Here is a 23,891-nt window from a genome sequence, read left to right as displayed (position 1 = left end):
AAGCCTAGGTAGGTTGCTATGACTGACCACGTGGGTGATCTTTAGTGTTCTAAACCCGAATAACTCAACGGCAACACCGATTCCGACGGCTAATACAGAACCTGTTGCTTGGGAAGGCGCAACGACCACGAATAGCGTTCCTTTTACTTCGGGCGTACAGTCGCCGAGTACCTCCTTGGGCGGGAATGGTGATGGTGTGGTCACGATCACATCGACAATAACAGAGGGCGGACCGTCACCCTCTGCGGCAAAGTCTGGAACGGCAAAGTCGGGAGCGGCAAAAAATACCATTACTGCTGCAGTCGGCATCGCGCTCTTGTGGGGGGGCTTTTGTGTTTTTGTGAACCTGTGACCACAATCATGGCAGTGGTGCTTGTCAGTTTCTTTTCTTGAGGGTAGGGTGTTAGGTAGCACACCATACAGGGTTAGCGAAGGACTTATTGCAATGATAATAGTGTTCCTCGTCGAACATGAAGCCTCCGCTTGTTAGCTTGGGTATGCATGCTACATGGAAGCATAATCATTGCTCAAGATGAAACCCAAACAACGATCGTGCTTCCTTGACAGACAGTGTGATGACTTGGCATACATTACCCCTTTACAAACGCCAGTACCTTCGTCCACGCTTGTCCTTCTTAAAATGATGCCCAAAGCTTTTTAGGTATTCAGCCTCGGCCACCGCCTCCTCCCAGACCATATCATCAGGGGTGTATTCCTTTCGAAGTGAGCTGCTTTTGGTTGGTTGATGAGGCTGGGTCTTCTTCTCGGACTCCAAGCAAGTGGACGACCAAGCACAATTCCATCCGGTCTCATCGCTGCTGCTACCATCTGCAGCAGCGGCCGCATTCTCATCTCCGGCTCCGTCGACCCAAACAGAGTCATCTTCTTCCCCATGTCCATCTGTTGCACAGCCATCTCCCACCCCACCAGGCTCATAAGAGCTGGGATCATCATCACCCTCCCCTTCGGTGTCTGTGGGCTGATTGCCCTCCAAACCACCAGTATCCCACACCGCAACAACAGTATCATTCTCCCAGCTCTGCTGTCCGATCTCTTCCGCTGACTCCTCAACCAGCTCGGTCTCATCCATACCTGTCACACTGCCCCAGTCCTCACCCGGGATGTCATTGTTCCATTCAATGATTCTCATCCGTTCCTCCACCTCTGTCCGTATTCGCCTTCGTCGATTCTGTCGGCGGACTTCATCCCGGTACTCATGCATTTGGAACTGGTAGTCGATTCCTCTGATCATGTACTCGACCTCGTGGATGTGTTCGTAGAAAAACTCGAGTTGTGCTGGAGTGACAGTAAAGCGCAGTGGCGAGTAGGTAGAGGTGGAGGAGGAAGTGTCTGGAGGTGGCGTGGGTGGACAACGGGAAGGGAAGAAGTTCAGCGGGGGTAGCGATTTTGAACGACGAGGTGACTGCGAAAGCTTCAAGGTTGTGGGAATTGGTTGAGATTGATTGATGAGGTTGGATTGTCGGAGTAGGGAGGTTGGATCGTTGCCTTTGTTAATGGGCACTGGGCTCGCAGTGACGGACGACTCGCGGCAAGAGGAGCTGGGTGGTGTATTGAACTTGTTTGAAAAGTCATCTTTTGATGCTTCCGAGCTCGAATTCCCCTGATCGGGTAATGGAATGTTGCTCGCTTCCCGCTCTGTGGTTTCGAAGCTGCTCGATGCTGTTTCGCCATCATCTGCCTGTCCTTGTTCTTCATTCTTGGCCATGTGATTTAATGGCAAGGTAGCCAAGAGTGGTGCTAGGGGTCCTCCAAGATTTTGCATGCTCATGTCCGCAGCAGTGCCACTACGGGCCTGCTCGATATGACGGACTTCCGCCGTAAGACAAGCCTCGTACTTGTTATCTTGCTGCCTCAAATCCACTTGACCCGACCCCTCCTCAGTCTGCCCACAATGATTTAGAGCGTCCGTCTCACAGACTTTGTTTCTCTCAAGCCCACAACGCCATTGAGTGACACGGGCATATGATTCCTCAGACGACTTGTTCTCAGCGTGATCCCACTCGCGTAGATCCTCGTCGGAGTCGTCAGTGTCGTCAGAATTGTCAGTATCGTCATCTATATACTGATCGGTACCGGAATCTGGGTTCTCGTTCTCGGTCGTAGCGGCAGCGGCAGCCTCGATTCTAGGCCTCAGCTGCTCTGTCAAGAGGTCGTGGTACAGCTCGAGCCGGCGGCGCATGAGACATCGATGTTCGTAGGACATGGTGTTTGTGTCGCTGGCAGTGGTCGCTTGTTCGAGTCTGGTGTGAATGTACAAGAACTGCACCGAGGCTTCAGCTCGTGGAAGGGTAAAAATGCCAGAAGGTTAGGTAATGAAAGTCGCTGGATCAGAGGAGGGGCTGTGGTCTGGTTAAAAAAAAGAATTGGATTCGTAACCTGAGCTTATATAGCATAGAGGGGATGGCAGCTGGCAACTTGTGTCAAGTGAAAGCCCGCTGACCTTGCCTTGGACAAAAACAGTGAAGAGGCTGGAGCCACCTGGCGATGACAGGTGAATGGGATTGAAGACGCTGTGACTCCACTGAGACAGACTGGCCTAAGGTTTTCCCATTCTGTTCTTGTGCTCGAGTTGTGTCATGCGAAGCAAAGACCGGATCAAGAGTGGAATCAGGTATCCAGGCTACCACTCCTGAAACAGAGTAATAGCAAGGCAGCTTCCCAACTTTGAGTAAACAGAAACAAAGTGGATTCCCTCCTTCCACATCGTACACATGCTCTTTCCCCTTTGGCGGTCTGACGGCCTTGGCCATGTGGAGAGCTTCAAATGCAATATTTGCAATGATCCCAGAGAAGCCGCGTACCTAATTTATCTCAGCTCGGATGGAGTGCAGTGAGTTGATCCTATGACACTTCACCTCAGTCTCATGTTGGTCCGATCGCAGCCAAGCTTCCGTCGCCTTCTCAAACTTTCTCCGGTGAGCAAACTGATCACCACCATCGGTAACACCACCCCAGATGAAGATGAATCGAAGCAACCAAAACTCCGCTAGACAAACAACAAGGTATCACGCTACCCTCTGACTAATACAGCATTACACTATGCCAACAAACATTGTAGTACAACTCAAACGCAAGGCTTAACTCGCTTGTCAGTGAGAAGCCATCAGTGTTCCCGTACGCCAAGCATGCTTCCCATATGTCCCGTACTACTCCAAAACGTCCATCTAAAGAATCCGTTCTGTCAACCTGTCTTTACATTTCAGTCCCCTCTCCTCCTCAAAAACAATTCCAGCACAGCTTGCTGCTTCTCCTCCACCGCCTTCCTCTCCTTATCCTTCATGCCCTTCTGCACTGGCGCTCTACATACCAGCTCTCCAAACACCTCAGCAAAGCTCCTTTCCTTCGCCTGCCTCGCGGCCATTGCGGCCATTGCTTGCCCCGAAGACCCGGACGAGGTATTTCGTTTAACTAGTCCTGCGGTGAGTGACCGCCTGTTCAGCATACTAAGCCGCACAGGAGTGTCCGATTTGAGGAGTTCCAGGTCAGATTTGGTGATGGGGGAAAGATCGGTGGTGACCTTGGCTAGGGTGGCTGTTAAAAAGACGAAGGAGATGTTGTGGTTGGGCGCCGTAGAGAGAATGTCGAGGACTGTGCCCTTGTCCTGTTCATATGCTGTTTCTTGAGGTGGAATCTTGGAGGATGCAGCTGCCCCTTGACCTAGGGAGACGAGAGAAGCTTGTTCGATCCGAGACCAGAGTGACGTGGTGACGATACCGTCCGTGAGGCCGCGGAGGAAGAGCTTGAGAACTTCGGCAACAGTCTCAATACGCTCGACAGCCGGGACCTCGGCGGAAAAGGCATCCACGATGTGGGTCATGCCTTCGTCGAGGGCGTCGATAAGGTCGGCGGCGCGAGAGGCACGGAGGGACTTGTCGGTGACTCGCCAAGTATCTTCTTCAAAGGGCCAACCTGATGCTCTAGGGACCTTATACTCTTCCAGCATCTGCTCGTCTGCCAATACGCGCTCTGTTACCGACTCAAGGGCCTCGGTGAGTTTGAACAACTCCCTGGGCGCAGCGCAATGGACATCCATTTCTTCTGGGACGGACATGACCTTGCCGCTGTTCTTCGCAGTCAAGGAGTGAACAAACTTGCGGAGACCCCCCTCGGGTACCCGGATGAGCTCGTCAATGGAGCGACCGATGCACGTAGGCATCCAAACACCACGCACAGGAATGAAGTGATCCCGCCCATCAGTTACTCGAAGGATAAGAACTTCCTCTAACCTGTCCCGCCCACTGTTAAGTACCCTAGCCTGCTCTACATTGTTGATTCTGACCTGTAATCGCGCCCTGACCGTTTCACCGGGCTCCAGAGTAACTTCCTTGCCGAGATCTGGTAAATGTGAATCATCGATGGCTGGTTCTGAAGAGATGAAGGACGTTTTCAGCCAAGGGGGCGGGATCGGGCCATCCTCTTTAGCAGGAGAGGGCTTTTCGACGAAAGAGAAGGTACATGCAACTCGGCCCGTGTTTGCTAGTGTAAGGGTGGCGCTTTGCTTTTGTAGGAAGCGCACTTCTCCAAAGTCGACGAGCTCTTCAGCGGAATCTTGAGAACCACCAGGACGCCCCGGTCCTCGGGCGTCGCGCGAGTCATTGACCACGGTCAGAGAAGGGCGGCCCTCGTTTTCGGCGCGGTCCAGTTCCCAGGCCACCTCTGCGTGGACCTTTGCTTTTAGGTCCGGCACAACAGCGTCGTAGTTGAGGGTAAAGATGGATATGATGGGCTTGTGGTCGGAAGATGTGATCCTTTGGTGAGACGTGTAGATGTCCTGGCGTATCCTATCCACCCAGTCATCTCTGTCGTGTTGGTTATCGCCTTCCTCGCCCTCGTCGTTTTCATCGTATTCCAGCCGTGACACATCTGGCGAGTGATCGTCGTCGCCGTCGTTATCCGGATCGTAGTCAAAAAGCACCTCGTCGTCATCTCCGGCCTGATCGATACCGCGAGCTTTCATCTCTTCATCCTTTTTTCGTGCGTCTTCGGCTTCCTTGATCTTCTTATCATACGCCTCCTTATCCTTACGGGTGCGGTAGAGGATTCGGTCACACCAACTCGGTGCCCGCCTTTTCTCGCTCGAGTCGAACAGGCCGACAGTACCAACGTCGTATTTGTAGGATGGGAGAAAGGAGATGGTGCCCTCATGCCATCCGTCATGAAACACCTTCTTCTGCTTTATCAGCCTGGTGAGTTGGTCGTGGGGAAGCAACGAATCTAGCGTGGCTTGCAGTGAAGTAGGATCATCATGGGGGTCTGGCAAAAAGTCATCAGGATCGGGAAGCGCATCCAAGTCGGAATCACTGTCATAGTCGGTAGCTTTGGTGTCTCCCGTAGAGTGAGTCGTCGTCGAGTTGCCATCGTTCGTCTCGTCGCCAGCGTCGGATGACTTGTCAGCGTGCACAATGATCGGTTCTCCCTCGAGAGAGTTGTCGCGCCTGAACTTTGGCCTGGGAGCACCGTATTCTCCCTTTGTGTGCAACATCAAGAGGTGTCGGATGTCGTCGCCAGGCAGACCATCGAGACGGAAGTTGAGGTCGCCAAACCAGAAGGTAAAGTCCTCGTCGCCGATCTTTTCTTCGTAGTCCTCTGATACACCAGCAAAGCTAACGGGCTTGAAGCGGGTGCGGCCAAGAATCTGGCCAACGTCCCAGATGCGCCTCTCGTTATACGTTGCTTCGATACCGCTGGCAAGGTGGCAGTTGACAAAGACCAGCCTGGTGGACTCGCCGAGGATAATGCGAGTGACGACAGCGCCCTTGTTGCCCATGTAGCCGAGGAGGCCTGTGCCAACGCTGACAGTGCTCACGTTGCTGATGGTCGGCGCAACCTCTGGAGAGGCATAGATGAGGAGCAGGAGGCCAGTCATATGCTCAGAGGCAACGAGCTTGTAGCCTGGAGGTAGAGCGGTGTCGAGCGCAGTCTTCCACTTTTGGGTAACCCCCTCATCTCCAGAGTACACGCGACTGACGTACTGGCTTGCCGTGTTTAGGTCCACCACTTCTTGCAATCCCAGCACATAGAGACCGATCTTGTCTCTGCCCAGAATGTGTACCCCGTCCTCCCCATCAGTGTCCCCCTCGATAGCCGCGTTCCGGTTAAGATCGAGAGTGGCTAGCGCAGTGTCGATTCCCTTGCCGTCGACAAACCAGCTGGCCAGGTCTTTATCCGTGCCAGGGCAGGCAGCCACATTCCACGTTCCGACCTTGACGCGTATCCGATGGGGGCGGGTATACTCTTCGCGCCGGGCGTAAATAGCTTGGTGTAACGAATGGGGGTTGCCTGTACCCAGATCGGCGGGGTCGGTGGTGGCGGACCCGGTGCGGGTGCGACTAAGGGGAGGTGGTCCTTCGGAGGAGGGCATGGTGGCGGCCTGTGTTATAAATGTCGAGACGACTTGTTCGTCGTGTTCATGATTCCGTAAGGGCTGCCCAGTAAAGAGATATGACGGCGCGCAAGGCAGGCGCAAGAGTTGGTCAGTTGGCACAAGGTCGTGGTGGTTGGATGTCACCAAGGCGGTTAGGCAGGACTAGAATAGCGGGCAAGGATGTCGTGTGGTGGTTATAACAGATGATGTAAACCCGTTATAATAACGCCTTTTGTCTGTTGAGGTTGGTGGTTATATACAAGAGGCAAAAGAACAAGGAAGAGTGTCTCGACCCATGCCGAGTCATGGTGTTGATCACGGAGGAAATGTTGGCTGCCTCTAGCCCAGGTATGATGTGGATGTTGCAAGGGGGTGGCCTCGGGCGCCTGGCCCTGCCGTTCACAGGGAGATCAGGGTTGCTGGTCCAGTGGACGATGACGCTGTTTCGAGCTTGTCCATTGCCCCTGTCGTTATCGGTTTTGTCCCACTTGAGGTTCTAGCGATTCCCTTATCTCTCGCCTTTGAGTGGTCAGTCCGTGGAGCTCCCCAGATTCACCCCACCAAGTGCTCGCGCGGCAGGCACCTCGGCGCTGCTTGACGCCCAACACATCATCTCGTCCGTTACCTGGATGTCTCCATCACAGTACATAGTTCTGTCGCTACAACACGAATTGCATCAATATCCATTAGGTTACCTCTATGCCTCGTGATACGGGTGTCCACAATCGACAATCACCTCTTTGCCTCTAGCCGAGTGTCGCGCGCCGATACAAGCATTCAGCTGAGGCGATACCCATCGTCCTCGTTATAGTCGTCTTCTATCATCGGACGTCCGTCATCGAAGCCGCGTATCTCGAGTCCGTCCATTTCACCGACATCGTCAACCCAAGTCATCGCTCTTGTCGATATCCCGAATCTCCTCCATAACCAAAGACTGCCACCATGAGCGGGAGACCAACCCCTCGCAAGGGGCGCAGCCGCAACAACCACTCGTACAATAACGGCGGCTCCCGAGAAAGCGGCCCCCGCTACGCCCAGCAATCCGATTACGATAGTGACGCCGTCAACACCAGCTATGCGGCCCAGCCCAGAGATGCCGAGAACCGCATGTACGATCCCAAAAACTACGTGCCAGAAGAGGACGAGTCGGCTACCTATGTGCACACCACCACCCGTACCAACTACGAGCTCAACATGTCCGTGCTGAAGCGCTACGTCTCTGGCCTACGCGCCATCCTCCTGACCTGCTCCTTCGTTCGTCTTTACGAGTGGTCTTCAACAACAAACTCCTGGGAACTGCGCGATGTCGAGGGTCCCATGTTCCTCTGCGAGTGCGACCCGATCGTGCTCCCCACCGGCCACGAACTACCACAGGTCAACCTCTTTGTGCTGAATCGACGTAGTATGGAGAATCTTACCATCAATCTGTCAAAAGTCGAAATGTACGAGGCCACAAACGAGAAGTTTCTAAGTCTGAAAATGGAGGCCGACGAAGCGGGACCCGGGAGAGCACTCGGCTTTCATTTACACAGCAACGAGGAGAAGGGAACCGGAGACTCCCAGGGTCAATTTCTTATGGAGTATCCCGACTGGAGTCTTATTCAGGCCCAATGGGAGAAGGCAAGGGCAGCTTTGAGCGCGGTTAATAACCAGGTTGTCGGAGCTCCTCAGTATGAGCAGGGCGTGCCGAACAATGGGGCTGCCGTCGCAGATTACGCACAGGCGCCAGCACCATGGGCATCTCTGGGAGCGTTTGGTGGCAATAGTGAAGGTAGTCAACTGGCGGGGAGGCAGCTGAACATCAATGACTTATTTGGTGCTCAAAACAGTCAAAGGCATGGGGGAGGTTAGGAAGCAAACCAGCAGCGTCTAACAAAACTTGATTTCTTACAGCAACAAAATCAAACATCAACAGCGATGCCATATTGGTCTACATGCTATGCTTAGATGCTAGCGAGTTACCCTGTAATTGAAAAGAACATGCCCAGAAACCATTACGACGTTTCTGAAGAGATCAGTACTACTACTAGTATATACTGCGTATCTCGCCGTACACTGTGTGAACTGCGTCTGTCCTAACTGTGCTGTCAATAGGACTATTTGTACCTTAGCTATGTCGAATGTCCGACGTTTGTTCGACGTTTGTTCATCCTCTCTTCTTCCCTTCTACATCCTCTTTAACTGACACAGGTCGACAACATAATCACGATGCCCGCGAGATTTTCCCGAGCTCCAAGGCCAATGTCGCAATCAAGCGTCATTGATCTGCCTGAACATCTCGCTCAAGCTGCGCAAACTCAAATTGATCTCATCGCCTCGTGTCGGCGTTGGCTCGACAACCACACCCCGACCGGATGCACTGCTTCAATGTGGCGCGAGGTCAACGCCAAACTTGTAGCCTGTGTTGCCGAATATAAAATTCGAATCGAGGATTTGAAGCTGAAATACTTCGATGGAGAGCCATTTCGAGCTAAAAATGAAAATCAAGACAGCGCAATTCTCGACAATGTTTGGAAGCTGCAAGTGCACCAAAGTAAATCTGTCGAGCCTGTGCTCATTATAACGACAGGTGGGGATAACCAGACTGTGGAGGTCGAGTTTAAAACCCGAGATCAACTGGAGTCAGTTATGAGGGTATGTGTTGGGAAGATTAACAGGGCCGTATATCGCCAAGAATAGAATGCTGATCCTGTATCTCGCGGCTGTCAGGACAAGTACTTCGGCTATCTCACCAAGGTATTCCAAGCCTTTGAACAAGCCGAAAAGGATCTCATCCAACTCTTCGACATGTCAAGAAAGATAGAGGAGGAAAGGGTAGCCCTCAGGTACGTAATACTTCACTATCAAAGGGGGTTCAAAACTAAACCCCTCGTCACCGACAAGGCAACTTGGCTGACATGTGAGAAACGGTAGTCAACCACCAGAGGAAACAGTACAAACGCACATTGAGTTACTAAAAGAGTACAACGATATGAAGGACATCGGCCAGCAGCTCATTGGCCTCATTGCCGATAACAAAGGGGTGTCTATCGGTGCTTTGTATGAAGATGGGCAGTACGGGGTAACTGCTGATGACTGAACCTCCGCTTCATCAGGTGTAAGTCAAGTCAGTGTCCACATCCATATGATAATCCGCTGTGTAGGGTATTGAATCTCTTTTTTCCCCTCTTTTGAAAATGCTAACAACCGAACTTCCGCTGCAGGGTAAGTTCAATATGTACAGACTAGCAAGATTCGCATACACCACTTGGGCTATATACACCACGCGCCCCGTCAAGGTCCAGTCCAGTCCAGTCCAGCTCGATGCCGGCGCTAGGATTCGGTCCCCTTTGTGTCCATTCCGTTTCATCCCATCATCTCATCCACTCATAAGGTTATTGTCTCCCTCTCCCATTTCCGATCCCAATCCCAAAGGCAATCGCTTAGTTGCAAGCAACAAAGTTGTTACCGCTAGCACCATTGTGGGTGATGAGCATGTCCAGGTTGCCGTAGGAGTCAAAGATGACGCGATCAGCACCGGGAGAGCCGCCAGTGTAGACGCGGCCGGACGACAGGATCGGGAACTCGTACCAGGGCTTGGCGGTGGGGAAGTTGAAGCCCTCGTAGTTGTTGTATCGGTGGGGGTAGGTGCCTGTTGGGACCTGTTAGCGCTGCTTTGGAAAGAAAGAGAAGGGACCGAAGAAGGAAGAGAGAATAAGGAGAAGAACAAGAAGATATTGGACATGGGTAAAGCAAGGAAAAAGCAAGAAAGGAGGGGAGGGAAACTAGAAAAGAAAAGAAACGTACTGCTTCCAGCGGTGGCTCCGTCCTCGTAATAAGAATAGCCCTTGTTCAGAGCAGCAGAGATGGCAGAAGAGCTGTAGCAGACTGAGCCGCAGGTATACATGCACGCCTGGGCAGTGAAGTTGCCGGTAGGCTCGATAGTAGCAGTTTCAGGGGCAACATCAGCGACAGCCTCGGGGGCAGGAGCCGGGATGGCGGCGCCGGAGACGGCGACGACGGAGAGGAGGGAGACGAAGGCGGAGAGGAGCTGGACCATGATGACGGCTTGTTGGAGTTGGTTTGGTGGGGTGGGATGAGATGAGGAGCGAAACAAAACGAGACGGGTATCACACGACGGAACTGAAGGACGAGGGGTTTCGGTCACCAGATGGACCTTGATGGCCTGGCTTCTTTTATACTTCTTTTATAATTCAGGCCTCCTGGTGAACCTCACGGGCGTTCAGCCCATGAAGTGTGTGAATTTGTCGATCAATCGCTGGCATGTCCCAAAAGGGAAGGTTCCTGCATCTTGAAATGTGGGTAGCAGCCGTGTAAGCGGAGGGTGTGAATGTGTGTGGTGTCGTGGGTGGATGAATGGGCGAGACTGCCGGGTTGATGTGCAGATCAGAAGGGGGTGATGGGGAACTACAGTTACATGGTGAGAGGGTGAGATAAGTGTGTCTCCTCTCTCTCCTCATGTGGTGTGAAAAAGCATGGCGATAAGCGATACACAGTATGTAGTCACCCACGCGGATATGGAGTCTTGGGGCCCATCAGATACACCGCGAAAGAAAATACACGGGAGATCTTCTGGAAGAACTCCGCCGCATCAATTGGCTTCATTGCAAGAAGTGGTGATGGTGGATGGGTTCACAAGTTTAGTGGTACACATCATATGTAGAACGACCAGCTCTTGATCGTAACTGGATAATTATGTCAGTCCTTTCATATCCTCCAGAGGCTCTAGGCACGTTTTATCCCTTTGAACAACTTGAACCTTCCCCGCAATCTGGATGAACCAACAACAGCAAGCAAATAACGTACTGGAAACGACCTCAAAAATCATCTGTCCCAAATACGACGTTTCGGTTGCCATTGAAAACCCACGAGGAGGGAACACTGCACCCTGATAGGCTATAGATTTTGGCCGTTCAGGCATCGCGGTGCTTCGGCGAAGAAGATATGAGCGGTTCAGATTGCAAAATGCGAGGTCTGACGCTGGCCAAGAACACATTCAAATTTCCCAGCTGTTCAAGGTTCGGCAAATCATGCATGAAAATCCATGAAATGGGGAAAGCAAGAAGCCAAAGGGAGCTTCCGTGTTTGGAAAAGCCGCTCCGTCTGGGGGTCCCTGAGGCTTGCTCCCTCATGCGCGTCGTGATTCGTTAACGAGGGCGCTACTACATAGTAAGCACTGGCCTTGGAATAGCGCTGCCGGAGATCGGACCCCCCTTGGCGATATTTTTTGTTTCCTTTTCCTTTTTTTCCTCTACTATCGCGTCTTGTATTGATCCATTGCCATTGCGACGCGGATACTGTTAATGCATCTTTATCACATTGAAACTAAAAGATGGGGAAATGCACATGCAAGGTGCGTTCGTATCCTTTTTGTGTCTTGTTACGATCTGTTGATTTGCGACGAGAGACTTAACGTCTCATGATCTTGATTCAGCCGAGGAATACAGTCCGTTTAAGCGGCAGCCCAGCACGATCCATATCCAAGGGTTTGAATGAAGTCGTTGGTCATGAACGAACAACAATCTGATTCCTGCCCTGAACAAAGGCCGCTGGTTCAATGGCAGGGCGTCTGGCTATCAAAGGGGGAGTATGCACCGCGTGTTTGATTCATTGGCCATTGCCACTGTCCATGGCAACTCCCATATAAGGCTTCGGTTTAAGTCACTCCTTCATTCCTCAATCCAACCCCGACCCTTGCTTCACTTCCCTCTTGTGCCTGATTTGGGCTGCGATTCGAGTGACCTTTGAAAGCCGAGATTGGGAACTTGAGGGGTTGTCATTGCAACCCATCCTCCATCCTCCATCCTTTACAGACAAGAGAGACGCGCACACATAGCAGCAGCGTGGGAATCAAGCGGCTGGTTCCTTGAGTAGAAGTAGGTGTCGGATGTCGGCGACGAGCGATGAAAAAAGGTCTCTTTTATCACTTATCAGATGGTTATTCTGGTCTGAAGTGGTATGTGTGATTGTCGTAGGCTTCATATCGTATCGTTCACCGGCCGGTGGCATCTCACCAACTGTGTTCTAGTTTTTACTGACTGACAACTTCACACCAACACATTCCTCTCCTCCAATTGCACAGCCTTGCCTACTAGTTGCTTTACAAACGTATGTTCAGAGAAGCAAAACACCAGCAGCAGACAATATCCGACGAAGTGAATCTGCTGAACCGCCAGGGTTCACAGTCAATAGTCGATGGACGACAACAATAAGACGTCCCTTTTTTGTTCAAGGCTCATGAGAACCTATGCCTCAACTCAAAAGGTCGAAAATCAAAAGGTCGAAAAACAGATGACATGTGGAGATTCTCCACCAACTTGGTATGAGAAGGATCAGCTCTCCTCGATCAAGGGGTCTTGACATGAGCGGGAAGTACTTTGGCCTCGTGATGGGATTCATAGAGGGCAGGATGGAATGTCAGTATACCCAATGTTATTATATCAGGAATGTATGTCCAAAAAGCCCCTTATAAAATCCAGCCAACCCAACACGCATCATCACCGTCATCATCATAACAACCTCCCTACCCATTTGCCCCTGAAAGGCCAAAACTCCAACACCAAAATCAATCACAACCACTCCACTCCCTCCGCCCACGGCTTTGTGGCCTTCGAATAATCCATTCCCCTCCTATACCCCGTCAACAACTCCTCTTCATCCACACCACAATGAATCTGCCCATCTCGTCCCTGGAACCATCCCAACCCATAAGTCTTGCCCACCTGGTCCTCCAACTTCTTCACCATCTCGGCATTACTCAGCTTATTTGTCCCCACAAAATCGTACAACATCTTGCTTTGGTGGATATACGCCAACACACTCGCAATGGTATTCGGCTGCCGCGACAAGAACACACGGCGCCGCCGGACGAACACGATAGTTGCCATCACTCCCATGTAAAGCAGAACAAAGTCCGCCAAACACAGTGAGATCCAAAAGGAAAGCGGCGTTTCCTGCCACGCGTTGATTGAGTTTGTATCATTCTCGTCGTCCCCAGCCTCGATGAACTCAGATCTCCCATTAAGCAACAACGCTTCCTTCGTGGCCTTTACAAACACCCTCCCCTCGACGCTTGCCAAGCTCGTAGCCAACACCGTCAAAAACTCCGCCATGACGCTACCAAACCCGACGAAGCTCACTAGCCAGTGTCCGTTCATGGCCCCCTTAAGCGCGACCCACCCGCCGAAGGGCATGGACCTGTAGTCGAGCGTCAGTGTCTTGGGAGGCGCGTGCCGCTTTGTAGAGAGGATGTAGTACGGCTCCATCATGCGCACGTCCGTTTCCATGGCGCCCCAGCTGAGCTTGAGGCAGACGGCTAGGGCGGTGATCACCCAGGGCGCGCGGTCGGCCAGGACATTGGCGGGCGTGAAGAGAACGCAGGGGATCAGGACGGAGAAGAGGGTGATGAAGGTGATGAAAGGGACGGCGCCCGCAGCACGCAGGGAGAGCGGGTGCGGGTTCTCGTCGAGGTGGCTGCCTGTGTAGCGCTCGCGGTCTTGTTCCTTTTTAGACAGCGGTTTGTTGTAGACTTCGTCGGCGGGCGCAAGGGCTGAGTTGCGCAGAACGTAGCGGTGGTTCTTGAGCTTGTTGTGGATGTCCTTGTGCGTAGCCACGTCCATGTCTTTGAAGTCCATGAGGATGTGACTGACGGTGGCCATGGAAGCGAGACCGGCGATGCCCTTGACGTCGGCGAGGAGGCCGGAGCGACGGCTTTGGAGTTGGTAGAAGAGAACGCAGCCAAATACGGCAATTGTGACGAGTGTGAGGGTGAGGATGCGTGGCCAGACGGCGTGGATGGAAATACGCTTCTCGTCGTTTGGGTTCCGGAGGCGAGTGTCGCGGTCGGGTGAGAGGACGATGCAGGCGGAGCAGAGAGTCGGAACCAGCGCATTGGCGAGAAGACTCGCTATGGTAGAGACCGCTACCGCATAGTGTTTGTAATGAAGGGCACGAATAGGTCGGAAGAGGTTGAAGAAGCTAAAGTAGTCCACGTTGATGGACTCTGCTGCGAGGGAACCGTCCTCCTTCGAGAGCTGGTAGAAAGCCTCTAGGCGCATCACTTGGACGTTGGTGATCTGCCAGAGCACACCATACGTGACGGCAATGAGCGTCGGCAGGAATTTTACGCAGAAATACGCCGTGGGTGTTATATCGGTGGGTGACTTGAAGACCACCAATGGCTGCTTGGCTGATCTTTGGTAAAGGACTTCCACGCCGCCGGCCGCCACAATGGAAACAATAATAAGGGACACCAGATATGGCCATCTCATGGAGAAGGGCTTCCAGTCAGGCGTTGGGTAGAACACATGCTTTTCCGTCCTCTTCATCGTAGGAAACGTCGTCTGCCGCATTTGCCCATACGGACTCTTTGATCCTCCGTCTGGTCCAGCCATGACGCTCAAGTCAAACTTTCCCAAATTGCTAACAACATCGTCGTCCATCACCACCTCGATCACTTTCCCTCTTTTGTTCGCCTCCTGCTGCGCCAACTGCTTGACGGTGTCATGCCGGCTTAGACGTGCAGCAGCTCGCGTGAACGAGCGTCGCACAGAGGAGCCTCGGTCAGAGATGGGACTTGTAGCCAGCAGAGCCGATTCGGTCACGACGGCGTCTGTGCGAATTCCAGCACCCAAGCCACCAGTGAGTTTGCCCTGGGCTTCCTGTTCTTGTAGTGACCTGATGAACTTGTCGTCCGCGTCAGTGGACGGACCCAAGGCTGCACTGACATCGAAGACAGGCTCCACGCGTAGGTAGGGGACTGGAGCTGGAGCCGGGCTGCCGCCTAGGGGCGCGGCGGACTGGATGAGGCCGAGATCGATGCCATCCTCTTCCGGAATCGCATCATGTCGTCGGTTCAGATGAGCAGCGCGGGCGGCAAAAGAGCGGCCCTGGCTATGTCTGTTGCGCTCGAATGGTGGAGTTTGATGTTGGTTTAGTGATGAGTGTTCCGAGAACTGCCTCTGCACTGGCTCGTAGCTGCCATTTCTAGCGCCTGCCCCTCCTAAACTTGGCAAGTTTACTAGCGCAGACCAGCCAGTCTGGGCTCCCGTGTAGACATGTCCGCCTTCTCTTTTGGCGTCATAACCTTGATGATTAGATCCACCATTGTCGTAATCCGACTGAAGGGAGACCAGCGACGGACGTGGTTGTACGTTGTCGAACTCTGTGAGGTCCGAGACAGTCGATATTCGGCTGAAGGAGCCTGTCGAATGCGCAGAGTGCAGCGGCGGCCGCGCCTGTGGATGCGGCGCGTAGAGGTAATCCATCGGCGGCTAATTCTAATGTTCAGTGTGCTATAGATCGCGACGTCAAGGGCAAAGATCCCGAGAGGTCTCGGAAAAATTGAGGAGATGAACGAAAGGAGGATTAGGAAAAGAAATGAGTGGTTATTGACTTTGAGATCCCCTGACTACCTATACAATAAATGGATGAGACCCAAGCCAGCGAGCTGAGAAGTGGCTGCAGTTGATCATATCCCGGGCGGCAGCTGAAGATTGTCGATGGGCTGTCGTATCTCCGTAGCGAAACAACAACTGAGCTTGCCCTTGGTGTAATTGGTCGAGAGAAACCATCAACTGCTTCTCTGGGCTCCCGAACTTCTGTCCTGGCTAGAAATTTGTAAAAGTATCGTGAACGGTTAGGAAAAGAGGAAAGAGGAAAAACAAAAAGGTCAATCAGCCGAAATGATCAGAAGTAGAGAAAGAGCAACGTTAAAGAAGGAGACTCTAACTACCTAGCCTTCCAGCCAGCCCCAATATCCCAATGAGGGGGGAAGGCGCGAAGTCCAACATTACAACTGACCCTTCGGTTCCCATCGCGACGACCGAAAAGCTAGAGACGAGGAACGGACGGAGTCTTCCATTTTGAACTGGGCGGTTTGGGCCATGGGGCCATTTTTGGGAAGTGCTGACGCCTCAACCCCCCTCCCCGGCACAAGATGCGCTTAAAAGGGCCCCAGACGGCTTGTTTCTGGGGACTGTGGGGGGTGTTTTCATCAGTGTCGCATCGCGGCCTATTTTAACTGAAGTATTTCTTGGCGGAGGTGTGGGAGGTGGGTGTCCTTGTTCAGCTTCAACCTTGCAGCTTGTGCCACCAATATTTGGAGATGCATCGCTACATTCAGGTACAGATGGTATCCAGTGATATGAGTGGATGGCTGATACTACGAAGCCTGGAGTACTGACCACATTTTTCCCGTGTCTTGATGTTCTCGATTTGCATCCATGACTGGGTTGGGGTGTCGTTTATCTTACCGCAGTGTCAGCTTCCAGGGCATGCCAACAAGCTGCTTGCCTTGCTCCATAGGGTCACCTATGATCGATATAGTCATCTTTCCTACTTGTGGGTGGCAGCTAACGCTTCTTCTGCAGGTCTTTGACCACGCGACCTTCGATGGTACCTAGCACAAGCTTCAGTGACATATACTGCCTAACTGCGCAGACCGGAAGTATTACTAGGTAGGTGTCAATCGCCGTTCCTCATATCTTGGGCATATTCTCAAATCAGATGTGGAAGGAAGAAGAAAAAAAAAAAAAAAAAAAATAAATAAAAAAAAAAAAAAAAAAGGAAAAAAGGAACAAGAAAAAGAAGATTTCAAAGGAAAAGAGCAAAGACAGTTACGACGACAACAACGCCCTGCGATCTATGAAACAAGGATAGAGAAGCAATCTCTGCGATGTCATCGAGCGTGAGAAGGGACAAGAAAAGGGGTACAATGGTAGAAAAATGAAAAAGCTCGGTTGCCCAGGCCAATGTTCTAACTGAACATATGCAGACCTACGAAACCTGTTCCACCAGTACCGCGCACCGAGCAAGGTTTTCTAGCTCACATACCACTTGATTACGTAGAGAGAAAAAAAGAGTTATTCCAATAACCAAACGCGAAGCCTTATACCTACCCCAAGCTCATGTGTGGGCTAGACAGTGCCGCACAGGTGGCAGCTCTAGGGTTCTGTGATGGCGAGTGTCTATAGATGCCAACTGTTAATCTTACAATTGCATGACTTGCATCTCAAACTTGAATTTTGTGCCTTTGTTATTTGCCGTCAGCTACATAATCGCTTGAGAAATTATTGCGGAGTGTCCACCAGAGTGCCTTGTCGTTCAAGAGTTCTCAAGCATCAGCCACCTTTATCCTTTGCCTCAAGAGGGGTTTAACCTCGATGCAAGCGCAATGCAAGAAATATGTAGAATGTCTGGGCTTTTCAATTTTGTCCCGGATGTCCGATAGGGACCCAGATTTCTTGCCTAAAGGTACCTATGTCTGAACACCTCCCCCTCTCCCCAAGTGTTCACCCCTGAATCCCGTCAGGATAGATCGACTGGGTTTGTATCAACAACACCAATAGTTTTTCGACGCAGCCTTCCGAAAAGAAGAGTGAAGATTTCACATCGTGTGGGTTCCCATCCAAAGTATGCAAAAGGCCAAATGAGTTCCCAGTTAAAAGCTCACTTCTTCCACAAACAGAACACAGGGGAAATGCCAGCTCCCAGCCTTGGACGATTGAACGTGGCCAATATTGACCTCCAGAGAGCTTTTGAGCTTCTCTTAGTGTTACGTGCAGAGGTAAGTCATCCATTTGCAGGACCCTCTTTCAACGGCAGCACTGGACTAACACTCACGGATCTTTAGCAAGTACGCATCCGGGTGACTTTACAGGCCCTCCAAGCCATTCTTCGGGGTTTCTTAGCTCTGCCGGTCCACTTACGCCCATCAAATTGGGTTACCGAAACGGAACGCGTACTTCAGGCGGCCAGCGAAGTAGAGGAGCGCTTGGATCTTATCGCGGGAATTATGGTAGCGGTTACTCGCCGCGTCGAGTTCATAGAACGATTAATATAATACTTCCGACCGCTATTACCTTTTGGGTTGACCAAGGAAGATAAATCTACGAATTGAGTTATTCCTCGTGTTGGTTCACGAACCGTGGAGGAAACTGCTCCGTTAGGTGTCAAGGAGCAACTTAGCTGCGAATTAACTCAAAACCGGAGAGACCGAAGACCTGTCATGGCAAGAATCTGATCAAGTTCGCGGCTGGAAAGAGTAGTACCCAACATGAATAATGGAACACCTCTCCGCGAATAGCCGCAAGAGGCGCGAGTTCCTTCCACCCACCAAAGAGATGATATTGATGCAAATGATGGCTCCTTCCTCCCATATAGCAATATATCCATATCGTGATACACATCTACACATGCTCCTTCCCAGCCCGTTCTGTGATTGATGCTTATTGATCATTCATTGTCCAATGAACGTCTAAAGTACGGATACCATGTGATCGAGGATGACCTGCGTGCTCCTCCCAGCCAGGTTCTTGTTCTTCCGTCTGTCGAAGAAACTTTCGACATCTACCGAGTCAAGCAATGTCAGACATGAGATGATCATTTGGGGCCATGTACCTATCTGCCTATATCCGTCTTCACCATCGATGAATTAGAAGATTTTATTTCAGATAGCCGAGTGACGTCGGCCTCGGGTCATCCAAAGCTACCACATCGTGACTAAATGAGACGGCGCACAATCAAAACCGAGACCAATTATCGAGCGTACTACATTGTGCCACACCTTCAGAAGTGGGTGATGCCGGCAGTCGCTGATGAAGTCGAAATATCACGGTGTAGAAACAACGGATCCCGAGCGTTCAGTCGCCGACCGATCAGCCAAGATATTCCATCCTTTCCGATCCACCAAACGCCTCGCCGGTATCGACAGCTCGAACGCTCCCAAATTGCCTACTTTCCTGAGCTGGTTGAGATGCCGCAGGCGTAGCATCGACTACGACGACGAGGACCAGCTATACTGGGAAGTTGACCCAGAAATATCAGAAGTCACCCAAAGTCCTTCCTGGAGGATGTCTGTACCCGAAACTTTACCTTCACTCTGCCCTCAGATCGGATGGAAGGTCTTGAAACATGCTTTTTTTTCGCTTCTGCCAAAGAAGGGGCAGCCACAAACCCTTGACCTTCGTTTCACTTTTTTCGCAAACTTTCGCTCCAAATACTGACCGCCAATCCTTTTGCGGTCAACAAGCAAGCTATTTTCTGCCCCGGAGCAGGATTCTTCTCCCGGCGCAACCCCCGCACCAGTTGATCGAGCACCACCGCTACTCGCGACAGCCGCCAAGATGGTGAACTCCCTCCTTGCCTGGACTGAGGATGAGCTCCAGTACCTAAAAGCCGTCCTGCGATGGAAGGATTCGCCCTCGGAAGAATACAAGCGACTTTCCGATAGTGGCGCAAATGATGCGCTCTCCAACCTCGATCCGCACAATTCGACATTGCCACAAGAACCCAAACAAGAGGAAATCAAGATCCTCATTCTCGGCGCAGAGGGAGTAGGAAAGACGACACTCGTTCAGAAGGTAAGCAGGAATGCGCCAACCCCTCCCCTTCTCGATTACTTTTCGTTCGTTTGTTGGCGAACACATTCGGGCACCGACAAGATCAACGGTGACAGCGATTCCGAATACAGAACCATGATCTTCCCCATCTCTTGCACAAGCGGCTTCTAACTCAAGTTTCTTCCAGTTCTCCAAAACTCATCGCCACCCCTCCACCTCAAAACCCAACCGATTCCTCCTCCCCCTCCCCTCAGATAGCTCTTCCAGCGGCGAAAACTCAACGGCCTACACCCTCCATACCCTCGAGCTCCCCCACCCCTGGTCTACCACCACGCGCACCACGCACCCGCATCTATGGACACGCACCCTCACTGAGTACGATGGTGCCCTCATCCTCTACTCCGTTACCGATCCATCCTCCCTACAACACGCCATATCCATCGCCTCCGCCATCTGCGAGCACTTTGCGTCCCTCCCACAGTTCAGCGAGAACTTGGTGCCCTTCAACAAACCGATCGGCCGAGGATCCAAGGCGCATTATCTTCACCTCAAAAAGACAACCAGAAACGTGGTCAGAGAATTCGCCATGGTAATGGTGGGAAACAAGAATGACGTGGATATCCTGGGCGGCGCTGCTATTGCTGCTACTGCCGCTGCCGCTGCTGGTTCACTGAGCGGACTCGGACTCGGACTCAGTGAAATTGGAGAGAGAACGGTGTCGACCAAGGAAGGAAAAGAAGCCGCCAAGAAGTTGGGACTGGGTGAGTCGTGGTTTGAGACGTCGGCGGGTGTGACGGGGGAGAATGTCGATGCGGTTTTCGTGCAGGTGGCTAGGGAGGCGGTGAGGAATAGGAAAGAGTATAAGGAGAAGAAGGGTGAGATTGAGAGGGGTGGGAGCGAGGGTTTGTTAAAGCGGGATTCGGAGGTTGGGAGTACGGCGACGAGGAGTAAGGTGGGTGGATTGTGGAAGAGTCTTACCACGGGGTGGTTGCCGTTGTTCGGGAAGAAGAGAGGTTAGGACGGAAAGAAGTGTGGTGGCATCGCTTTGCTTCCTGGAGTAGGATTCGGCTCCTGGTAAGAGCCTTTAAATGAGGACGACACTCTGATCGTGGAATCTTAGGAACATTGACGAAGCATGAAAGGGGGAAGCAAAGGGATTTATGGTTAGGGAACCGGACAAAGGTGTTGATGTATTTTGAGCGAAGATACCCCGAAGATCCGTTGCATTCAGATTCATATACCATATATCGAGACTAATAAGAGGCTAAGCCAGTTACTAGGTACGGGCATGGAGTATCCCGGTGGGCGGCCGATAGTGTCTATGTGTGAAAGAAACTGGGATGTCGCCACCTGAGACTTGTTACTGGCCTCCCGCCGTAGGAATTTCATTTGTACAAAAATCCTGTGGTCTAATATCTCCTCAACCTTATTGTAATCTCCAAAGTGTTGTATGTCCATTGATCCATGGTATTCCCAGAAAAAGACAAAACGCCTCGCTACCTATGATATCACTTCCGCCCATTGGTACCCTTGTTTATGCGATCACGACGTTATCCAGAAGTAGATTGAGTCTCTGAAGCGAGTCTAATACTGGCGAATTTCTATGGCACCATTCAACAACGCCTGCCTGAAGAGGTCCGCAAACGAGGAAGTAGTACGGCAATCACTCCTCTCCCTCTTTTCCAGGGCTTCTGGCAACCACTCTAGGATCTTTTCGATTCTGTTCGAGTGCTGTGCCGACAGCGTCAGTACCATGCTTAACAATCAATGACCCGACACAAGCAAGTGGAGCCCAAACTTACCGAAGGATGCGTGCTCATCCACTCGGGCACTTCTCCTTTTGACATCCTTTCCATCTTCTCCCAAAACGTTACCGCCTCCCGCGGATCATAGCATGCCTCCGCCATCATCATCAAGCCGATATAATCCGCCTCGCTCTCCTGCTTGCGGCTCATCGGGTTCGAGATCGCAGTGTCGAGCGCCCACGCGCCCGCAAACTGGGCGATGATGGCCCCAAGCCCCAAAGCGCCGCAGAGCACCACCAGACTATAGAGCAGGATATTCAGGCCCAGGGTCTGCGACATGCGCTCGCCAACATGGTCGGCGACGTTATGTGCAATCTCGTGACCGAGCACCGTCGCCAACTGCGAGTCTGTCCTGGCTAGGTTCAATATCCCGCTGAAAACAAACACCTTCCCTCCCGGCAAAACGAACGCGTTGGCCTTGTGCGGATCATCAATCACGAAAATTTCCCATTTTTCGTCTTTCATGCCGCTAAAGGGAATCAGCTTCGCCATCACCCGCTTCACGCGCTGCGTGCGCCAGTCCCAGTCAGGCAGGATGGCGACGCCTTGCTTTTGCAAATCGTACAGTAAGCGGCGGAAGGAGAGTTCGCCGGCCTCGAGTACCAGCTTGCGCGAGTAGATGTTGAAGCGCGTACGGCCCGAAACGGGCACCGTCTCGAGGTTGATGAAGTAGAAGATGACGGTTCCCGCGACGCAGAAGACGAGAAGATATTTGGTGTTTTGGTGCCGAGCGGCCCGCTTGAGGTCTTGGTTCGTGAAGAGCGGGTCGGCGTAGCGGCGGTGGACGCCGTAGGGGTCGGCACGCTCGTTAAAGGAGCGGTTCCACCAGTCTGAGGCGAAGCGCCGTTGTTGTGCCCATGGAGGAGGGCCGGTGATTGGGGGTAGGCGGGTTGTCGTCGGTCGCCATGGTGTTGGCGTCGGTGTGAAGGTAGGGCTCGCTGCTCGGGGCTGCTGGAAGGTTGGGTTGTCGTGTATGATGCTTCGGCTGGCTTGTGAGGTGACCGCTGTTGGGGATAATGCTGTGCTGAGGCGTGCGCATGTTCGAAAAGCTCCAGACGTAGCAGCGACTGCCTGGATGCCTACGACAGCTGCGAGACCGGTCCGTTGCCCGATCACTGTAGAAGCTACACCAAGCGATGGTCGGAGATTAGGAAGCATAGTATGGAATATGAAAGTGTCGCAAATTGTATATGTTACTTTCAACAAAGGTCAAGAACTCCTAGGTACAGCATGCAAACGAACGAGACCGTTTCGGAAACGTAGTTCGACACATGGTAGAAAGCAAAGCTAAAGAAGGGTTTCAGCCACCATAACGTGGCTTCGATAGGATGTGTTATTCAAAGTGAAAGGTGTTGTTTGCTGACTTCGCTGCTGTGCACTGATGCGGTGGAATTCCGGCGAAGGTGGCAGATGAAAGGCCGGAATCTGACAAAATGACAGGTCCGTGACATGAAGACGAAGGGAGCTTCCACGAGCTCCGTCATCGCGCAGGGAGCGGACGACGTTCGGCAGGCAAGGATAGGTGGGAGAACTGAAGGCTTGGCATTGGTGGAGCCAGTCGCGATAAGCTGAGGTGGAGATAACGCATCAAGCGGGCAGGTCTTGGCAGGAGCGATGGTGCGTCTGGTATGCCTTCTTCCCCATAACCTTCAACTGTGAGAGAGTTGAGAGTTGACAAAGACTGTCTCTTCTCACCCCGTCACCTCTACCCTGCCGATAATATTCAAGACGAGCGCGATGCCTCAAACGACAAAAAAATTACAGACTTGTTTGGCGGGACACGGTACGAGCATTCAAGTTAGAGAGTGAACAAGAAGCCGCCAATGTTCAGCAACTTCAGCCGTCGGGTCATGATGCTTCTAGCCCTTTGGAAGGATTCCCAAACAATGGCCTTGAGGCTCGGAGGATTGGTATTCTACCCGATACACATGTCGAGCGAGATCATGCGACCTCATGCCCGGGTTGGGTTGGGGTATCACGACATGCGCTCGCGGTCCATGCCGTCAGCTACCTAGACTCCGCGGAGGTGTGGTGGTACCAGCATGGATTGTGCCTCAACAACCTCGTGTCTAGTGTTGATCAAAGGATTGGATGTTGGTAATGCCTCAACTCTCATGGAATTACCATGGCCAGAGGCTTGTTCCCAACACTTGGTCTGCATGAATACCCCTCATGTTTGCATCTGTCACAGTGTTGCAAGCCCCAGTGCAATGATACTCCAGAAGGGGGCATACTGCTATCAGGTTCAAGTTCTGCTGGGAGAAGAGGGCAAGGTTGCCTATGCCATACTGTATATCTTGCCGGTGTCGACGCACTTTGTGTCGCTCCTTCTTTAGACAAAGGCTGTTGGTGATGGTTTGC

At 52.1% G+C, this 23,891-nt stretch overlaps 7 protein-coding genes across 7 annotated transcripts; 2 read left to right on the top strand and 5 right to left on the bottom strand.

Annotated features, from left to right (window-relative positions):
* Positions 1–289: 289 nt before the first annotated feature.
* B0T23DRAFT_16981 (uncharacterized protein) lies at positions 290–2,332 on the bottom strand. The gene has a single exon (XM_062832884.1). It carries the CDS (start codon positions 2,222–2,224, stop codon positions 599–601), a length of 1,626 nt encoding a protein of 541 aa, XP_062697052.1. The 5' UTR covers positions 2,225–2,332; the 3' UTR covers positions 290–598.
* Positions 2,333–2,996: 664 nt separating this feature from the next.
* B0T23DRAFT_16997 (Endonuclease/exonuclease/phosphatase) lies at positions 2,997–6,536 on the bottom strand. Its single transcript, XM_062832891.1, has one exon. The coding sequence runs from the start codon at positions 6,380–6,382 to the stop codon at positions 3,221–3,223; it is 3,162 nt and encodes a 1,053-aa protein (XP_062697051.1). The 5' UTR covers positions 6,383–6,536; the 3' UTR covers positions 2,997–3,220.
* A 791-nt stretch (positions 6,537–7,327) lies between these two features.
* On the top strand, positions 7,328–9,464 carry B0T23DRAFT_401024 (Swi5-domain-containing protein; the record flags this gene model as incomplete). The annotated part of the gene is made up of 5 exons (XM_062838544.1): positions 7,328–8,141; positions 8,215–8,231; positions 8,576–9,019; positions 9,095–9,210; positions 9,299–9,464. The coding sequence occupies 5 exons, from the start codon at positions 7,328–7,330 to the stop codon at positions 9,462–9,464; spliced, it is 1,557 nt and encodes a 518-aa protein (XP_062697050.1).
* A 343-nt stretch (positions 9,465–9,807) lies between these two features.
* On the bottom strand, positions 9,808–10,424 carry B0T23DRAFT_392021 (ribonuclease-domain-containing protein; the record flags this gene model as incomplete). Its single annotated transcript, XM_062837985.1, has 2 exons — positions 9,808–10,016; positions 10,172–10,424. 2 exons carry the CDS (start codon positions 10,422–10,424, stop codon positions 9,808–9,810), a joined length of 462 nt encoding a protein of 153 aa, XP_062697049.1.
* Positions 10,425–12,954: 2,530 nt separating this feature from the next.
* On the bottom strand, positions 12,955–16,292 carry B0T23DRAFT_409442 (uncharacterized protein; the record flags this gene model as incomplete). Its single annotated transcript, XM_062839371.1, has 3 exons — positions 16,225–16,292; positions 15,914–15,993; positions 12,955–15,657 (listed from the first exon to the last, which is right to left on the bottom strand). The coding sequence occupies exons 1-3, from the start codon at positions 16,277–16,279 to the stop codon at positions 12,955–12,957; spliced, it is 2,838 nt and encodes a 945-aa protein (XP_062697048.1). The 5' UTR covers positions 16,280–16,292.
* A 3,217-nt stretch (positions 16,293–19,509) lies between these two features.
* On the top strand, positions 19,510–20,757 carry B0T23DRAFT_349615 (P-loop containing nucleoside triphosphate hydrolase protein; the record flags this gene model as incomplete). Its single annotated transcript, XM_062836039.1, has 2 exons — positions 19,510–19,746; positions 19,913–20,757. 2 exons carry the CDS (start codon positions 19,510–19,512, stop codon positions 20,741–20,743), a joined length of 1,068 nt encoding a protein of 355 aa, XP_062697047.1. The 3' UTR covers positions 20,744–20,757.
* A 139-nt stretch (positions 20,758–20,896) lies between these two features.
* B0T23DRAFT_369853 (peptidase family M48-domain-containing protein) lies at positions 20,897–23,075 on the bottom strand. The gene is made up of 2 exons (XM_062836554.1): positions 21,528–23,075; positions 20,897–21,456 (listed from the first exon to the last, which is right to left on the bottom strand). The coding sequence occupies exons 1-2, from the start codon at positions 22,686–22,688 to the stop codon at positions 21,310–21,312; spliced, it is 1,308 nt and encodes a 435-aa protein (XP_062697046.1). The 5' UTR covers positions 22,689–23,075; the 3' UTR covers positions 20,897–21,309.
* Between the last annotated feature and the right edge of the window lie 816 nt (positions 23,076–23,891).

This window comes from Neurospora hispaniola, assembly GCF_033458365.1.
Source record: "Neurospora hispaniola strain FGSC 10403 chromosome Unknown B0T23scaffold_1, whole genome shotgun sequence".
Taxonomy (NCBI): domain Eukaryota; kingdom Fungi; phylum Ascomycota; class Sordariomycetes; order Sordariales; family Sordariaceae; genus Neurospora; species Neurospora hispaniola.
The sequence above is the reverse complement of the archived record's forward strand: the minus strand, read 5'-3'. Positions and strand labels throughout refer to the sequence as shown.